The following is a 7265-nucleotide window of genomic DNA, read 5'->3' as shown; positions in this document are numbered from 1 at the left end:
CCATGGTAATTATACAAGAATACATGGTTCATTGTATTGATTGTACGTGAATATATAATTCGCCGTATTGAATATGCGATCAAACGATCGATAGTTATTGAAACCCGAATGAATCGAGGGTTCAATTATAGACGAGATATATGATATTTAGTGATGTTACGAAGTATTAAAGCTTCGGGATAAGTGGATTAAAGCGCAGAAAAAGGATTTCGATTTAATGGTACGTCGGTACGTTAAACGAAACCTTTATTACCAAACCGAGCAAGAGACGATCGATCAAGCCGAAAATGATGCACAATTATTAATACTATGATGTTTTAAGTTAATAAATGTCATGGTTTAAGTTTTTAAATCGGTTTTATATAAATTTTATTTTTAAGCCGAAAAACGACCGTTTTAGCCTCGTTTTAAGCCGAATTAAACGTTTAACCGAAAAACGAACTGAACCAGATTATCCAAAACATTATCCGGATTACGAGTATCCGAATATGTGGCCACAAATGAAGATGTGGGTCCCCACCCCACCCTCCAAAGGTCCGATCGGACCACCTCTCCCCACACTTCATTTCATTTTCTTTTTTTACAAACATAATCCAACAAACCACCAATTCTCTCAAGTTCTTGAACCAAAACCCGAGACCCTAGCAAGAAAAACCAAGGTAAAGATCGTGTATGTACGTGTTTATGTTCGTTTCTTGAGTTTTCTTTCAAGAAAATGAGGTTTCCAAGTGAAAAAGGGTGAAAACCCGAGATGGAACCGATTCTTGCACGATCAAGTGATGTATACGGGTTATACAAGGGATCTTGGTCCAAGAAAGGAGTTAAACGAATCAAAAACGAATTTTTACGGTTAAATCTTTGTTTTAGTATCATAACCGTAACCATGAAAGAAATGGCTTGATCGTGAGTGTAACTTGCTTGGTATTGTGGTATGTTGTTTGTAGGCTCTGTATTTAGTGGTAGATAAGGCGGAAAGATGAGTTTGTAGCTTGTAGTGGCGGAAAACGAAAGGTATATTTGGTTATGTTCGGTTTTGGGAAATTTGGCCAGATTGTTGATGCTTTAGAGTTAGGTCATGAAATTTGACAGAGGTGTTAAACACATGAAAATATGAGTTCTGTGAATGTTTGGTAATTTTTGGATAAAGGATGAATATTTGGTGAATTTAATGCTCGGTTTTGGCCAAAAATGGTGAAAAATAGTTAAATATCATGAAAAATTCTGGAAAATTGCGGATAAGCTTTTAATATCATGTATAAGTCACACACAAAATTTGAGGTCCGTTGGAGAAGTCTAAGTAGGCTTTTCGGTTAAACGAGTTCTAGGGATTTCTAGCTCGGTTTTAGTAAAAAGGGCATGTAAAATAAGATTTTGGTTCTGGAAAAATTACAAGGGACTATGTGGATGGCAGGGGACATCCAGGAAAAATTTGGGATTTTTCTAAGATAGTTTGGTATTTACGACATATTTAGTGTTTAAATGGTGTTTAAAAATAGATAAATAAATTTTAAATATAAGAATTAATTCTGGAAATATTTTTATAAAATTCCCCACTGTTAAAAAGTGATTTGTGCAAAATTTCAAGATCCGAGAGTAAACGGATAATTAATCGTGCTAATTATCAAACTTTTAAAGTTAAAACGCGTAAACCGGTGAAGTTCGCTTAAGCGAGCTGACTGGTGTATAAAAACCCTAAAAATGAACTATTTTCATATAAATGAGTTAAACAAGTAAAAATAAATCATCCGAAAATAATTCGGATGATTTGAGTAATTTTAACCTATTTTAACAGTTTCCGGTACGCCAAAGACGGAAACGGGTCCCGCGGCCAATCGGGACGTCTAAACCGAGCTATAATTTCACATCTTTAATTAAATTATCAGACAACCACTATTTTCGGGTCGTGTGTGACCAAACTCATTTTTGAAACATAAAAAAACGGATAACCGTGCTAGACACGCAAAACGAGAAAAAAACGACTAATAGTAGCTGTGACCATGGAACTCTAAACGACATCACAATCTGAGTCCGGAGAAGTATTTCTGGGTTAACCTTGCCCCCAGAACGGGTACAGTGCTGGGTTAACAGTGCCCCCAGATGTACCGGTTAACTTGGTTAAAGTTATATTAATAATAAGTGTATAGTAACGATCGTAGGGATCATATTACAGATTGGACGTGTTAACTGATAATGATTGTTGTTACCTGCTTGCATGTGATAAGGTGAGTTTCACGAGCCCCTTTTTCTGAATTGTTTTCAAATATTTTCCCGGGGCGGAAAGCATGTTACTATTGAAATGTTTAAATACATACTGAACGCATGGATTTGCGTGTATTTATAAATATTTGATTGTACGGGAATCGTACGGAGTGAGTACAGGACTGCGTTAACAGTGTCCCCAGATGTCTTTGGAAGTGTTTCCGGGTTAACATTGCCCCCGGAGTGAGTACAGTACTGGGTTAACAGTGTCCCCAGGGGTTCCTAGAAGTGTTTCCGGGTTAACATTGCCCCCGGAGTGAGTACAGTACTGGGTTAACAGTGTCCCCAGGGGTTTCTAAAAGTGTTTCTGGGTTAACATTGTCCCCGGAGTGAGTACAGTACTGGGTTAACAGTGCCCCAGATAATATTATATTATGATATGGATTTATCATGGTTTACTAAAATTGTGAAACTCACCAACTATTCGTAGTTGACCCGTTTTCTCACATGCTTTTCAGGTACAATTAAGATGAAGTGATTGCTTACGTGCTAAGTGCTTGATGTGTGTAAGATTTGCGTGCGGGATGTTAGGATACATTATGACAGATATAATTATGTATCGTATGGTATGATGTGTGTATCACCTAGACGGTAATGAAATACGAGATAAAGTAATTTTGAAGTATATTAATGCATTCAGTTTTCTTTATAAACAATGTGGTTGATATCAGAGGTGTCTGTCGCATCCCGTTTACGTTTCCGCTGCGGTTGCGGGGTGTTACAGGTACGCAGGCCAAGAGTTCACTTAAGAACACACGGGTCCTCTCTGGCACGCAGACCAAGATTTTATTTTAAGGACTTCGCGGGTCCTCTCTGTCACGTAGACCAAGATTTTATTTTAAGGACTTCGTGGGTCCTCTCTGGCACGTAAGCCAGGAGTTTGTTTTTCCTTGGACACAAGTCTCATTATAGCTTAAATCGATTACTTTGATAAAAGTGGCACGCAGGCTTAATTATATTACAAGCAAATGACATAAGATGTCGTTTTCACTAACTATCAGGGCACGCAGGCAGAAAAAGAAATATAAGTAACGATAATATTGCTCACATGTAACATTTTTTTAATTGAGCGATGTTCCAAGTTCAAGGGATTTCTGTCCCGTCCAACCTTTCTAACTTGTAGGCGCCCTTTGGTAATACTTTTTTTATTCGATAAGGCTCTTCCCAAGTTGAGGCTAATTTTCCTAGAGGTTCTTGACCGGACGCCTCATTATTGCGGAAGACAAAATCTCCCTCGTCAAAATTGCATTTTTGAACAACTGATTCTTAATAATTTTGCAACTGATATTTATAGTTATGCTCGCGGATCAGGGTTAGTTCTCTCCTTTCTTCAAGGTGATCCAAGTTCATCCACAGCTCTTTTTCATTATCTTTGATAGACATTATTCTTGCACATGGAACTCCAATCTCGGCTGGGATCATGGCTTCAGTGCTGTATTTTAAACTAACGGTGTTTCTGTGTTACTCGATTTCTTTTGAGTGCGGAAAGCCCAAAGTACATGGGGCAATTCGTCTACCCATCCACTTTGTTTGGTCCCCAACCGTGCTTTGATTCCATCTTTAATGGTTCTATTGGCTCTTTCAACCTATCCATTAGCCTGCGGATGGGCTACCGATGTAAACACTTGGGTAATATGGAGTTCTTTCAGCCAATCACGAAGCCCTCCGTCAGCGAACTGAGTTCCATTATTACTCACCAGTTCCTGTGGGAGGCCGAAACGGTAGATAATGAACTCCCATAAAACCTTTTTAACGATGGCTGCCGTGATGGATGCTACTGGCTTAGTTTATACCCATTTCGTGAAATAATCAATTGCTACGACTAAGAACCTGACGCGTCCAGGGGCTTCTGGGAATGGACCATGATGTCAATCGCCCACTTCTGGAATGGCCACGCGGACGTTACTGGCACTAACTCATTTTTCGGTCTTAGGGTATTAGGGGCATGGCGCTGACAAGAATCACACTTTCGGATTTCTTGTACTGCGTCCATATGCATTCCCGGCCAGTAGTACCCCGAATTCATGAGTTTGGCCACTACCATTCTTGGGCCTGCGTGGATACCACAGATGCCTTCATGAATTTATCTTATTATATAGTTTGCATCCCATATCCTGTTACGGACTCCGTCCTGTACTTGGTAATTTAAAGCTTTGTGTCTGATTTTTCGAGCCACTGCCTTTTCTTCCGGGAGTATACCATAAGTTAGGTATGCTATAAGCGGCGTCATCCAGGATGCAACTCCTGTCTGTATGACCAAAACCTCATGTTGCGGCACAGAAGGACAATCCAGGACTTGGATGCGGATGTCTTTTGGAAAGTGTTTAAAATTCGTGGAAGCTAATTTGCTAAGAGCATCCGCTGGCTTGTTCTCACTTCTTTTGATGTGTATAACTTTACAGGATGAAACTGAAGAATCAAGTTTTTTGCTTGTGATAAGTATGAAGCCATCACATCATTTCTTGCTTCATATGTCCCATTGATCTGCCCAGCTATCAGCATTGAATCTACACGAGCTTCCAAGTGTTTAACCCCAAGTTTTTTGGCTATCCGCAGACCCGCCAAGAAAGCTTCATACTCTGCCTCATTGTTGGTAATTTTGAAGTCCAATTTTATGGCATAAATAAATTCATGGCCCTCTGGGTTTACCAATCTAAGGCCTGCACCCGAACCTTCACCACTTGAAGCCCCATCCGTGAACAATGACCAAACTTGATCACGTTCAGTAGGTGTTGGGATTTGTTGTTCAACCAGGCATTCTTGTTCTTTGTTCTGCGGAACTTTTGTGACGAAATCTGCTAGTACTTGGCCTTTAATCGTGGGACAAGGTATGTAATCAAATGAATGTACCCCCAATTCTATGGCCCATTTTTCCAATCTCCTGGATAATTCAGGTTTACTCAGTACATTCTTCAATTTTTATCTCATCAACACATTGATCGGATGTCCCTGAAAATATACGCGGAGGCGTCTTGCCACATAAACTAATGCTAAAACCAACTTCTCAAGCATTGAATACCTGGTTTCTGGGCCTGTTAATGCTCTGCTGACATAGTAAATCAGAGTTTGAACATTTTTTCTGTCCATCAACAGTACAGCCCCAATTGCAATATCAGACGCCGACAAATACAGTGTCAATGGTTCTCCTGCTTGTGGTGATGTTAAGGTAGGCAAATGCATTAAGTGGTTTTTAACTTCCACAAACGCTTTCTCTACTTCTGCAGTCCATTTGAACTGTGCCTTCTTTAAACAATTTCTTAAAGTTGAAACGAAGGGGAAAGACTTAGCCGCATGGTTAGCCAAGAATCTGTTCAATGCTACCAACCCGCCGTTTAGTGTTTGTACCTCTTTGAGGGAAGAAGGTGAGGGCATATGGGCGATCGCCTGAACCTTGTCTAGGTTTGCTTTGAAACCTGCATCCGTGACTATCACACCTAAGAACTTCCTTTCCTCCATGCCAAAGGAGCATTTGCTTGGATTTAGCTTCATGTTGATCTTCCTCACAGTATCAAATGTTTCTTCTATGTCTCGAACATATGATCTTCCTCTATACTCTTGATCACTAAATCTTCCACATATACCTTCATATTACGCCCGATTTGATCCTTAAAGGCTTCTTCCATCAAACGCTGATATGTGGCACCCGCATTTTTTAGACCAAAGGGCATCATCTTGTAACAAAATGTGCCTTGATCAGTGCGGAACGCCGTTTTGTCTTCATCACCTGCCGCCATGCGGATCAGGTGATAACCCTTGTATGCATCGAGGAAGCATTTAAACTTGAAAGGAGCTACTGAATCAACCTTTAAATCAATCTCTGGAAGAGGATAACAATCTTTTGGACAAGCTCTATTCAGATCCTTAAAGTCGATGCACATCCGCTATGTTCCATTACTTTTGGGAACGCTGACCGGATTTGTAACACACGTTTGATACTTAATTTCACAGATGATTCCGACTTTCGTCAGATCTTGGACTTGTTCATTCATGGCTTTTGTTTGCTTGGGACCCATTTTTCGTATTTTCTGGACGATTGGTGTAAAGGCTGGGTTTACCCGCAATTTGTGTCCCGCAATCAGCCTCGGAACACCCGCCATATATGCGGGTTGCCAATCAAAAACATCTATGCTTCTTGTTAACAACTGTTTCAAGAATGTCCTCACTATATCAGAGAGAGCAAGCCTAATCGTAACTTTCTAATCTGGAAATTTTTTTGTTCAGCACCCATTTTTCTGGTTCAGTCCTTTCTATCTATTTTGGCATCTTGCTTGGCTTCGAACTATCCATCGTGAAACAATGCTTGTTCACGCGGATGATTGAAATAACTGTACGAGTTGGAACCCTTAGTGCGCCATGAGCTGTTGACGGATGAGCATTGAAGTCTCCAATTGCTTCTCTCCCGAGGATTGTGTTATGCTTTGATTTGGCTGGCAGAACCAAGAATTCCACATCTGTTCTGGAGTGAACTCCATCACTAAGTGTAACCGGGAAAGAAATCACCCCTCGCGGGTGCATAAATTCGTAACTAAAACCAGATCCTGGTGGATGAATGGGTTTTAATCTTGCCTTGTCGTCTTCATCTAACTGCTCGAAACAGTGCTCATGCATTATGTCAGATGTGCTTCCAGTGTCGAAGAAAATATATTGCGATCGGTAGTAACCAATCAGAGCGGTGATTATCAGCGGGCTTTTATTGTAGGGACCCCCTTTCACCCGCGGATAAATTACAGGTTCGTTTTTCCACTCTTAATCATCAAACTGTTGTCTTATATATCGGCTACTCTGCCCGCCCTGAATCATGTGAACATTCAAATCTTTAACTTGCTTTTTGGGCCGACCAGAATTAGCTTGCGTGGGTGGTTTGTTACTCCCTTGACTTACACTTTTAACCAGATGTTCCAACTTCCCAGATTTAACAGCTACCTCAATCTCATTTTTCACGGTAATACAGTCATTTGTTGTATGAACAATATCATCATGGTACGCACAATGTTTCTTGGGGTTAA

General features: G+C 40.3%; 1 protein-coding gene across 1 annotated transcript; it reads right to left on the bottom strand.

Annotated features, from left to right (window-relative positions):
- Window positions 1-4599: 4599 nt before the first annotated feature.
- Window positions 4600-5748, bottom strand: LOC143636130 (uncharacterized). Its single transcript, XM_077103804.1, has 2 exons — window positions 5279-5748; window positions 4600-5140 (listed from the first exon to the last, which is right to left on the bottom strand). The coding sequence occupies exons 1-2, from the start codon at window positions 5746-5748 to the stop codon at window positions 4600-4602; spliced, it is 1011 nt and encodes a 336-aa protein (XP_076959919.1).
- Between the last annotated feature and the right edge of the window lie 1517 nt (window positions 5749-7265).

Source organism: Bidens hawaiensis, unplaced genomic scaffold (assembly GCF_021521415.1).
Source record: "Bidens hawaiensis isolate Kalapana, Puna unplaced genomic scaffold, B.hawaiensis_p1.1 tig00000566_1, whole genome shotgun sequence".
Taxonomy (NCBI): Eukaryota; Viridiplantae; Streptophyta; class Magnoliopsida; order Asterales; family Asteraceae; genus Bidens; species Bidens hawaiensis.
This window is presented reverse-complemented; position numbering and strand designations above follow the sequence as displayed.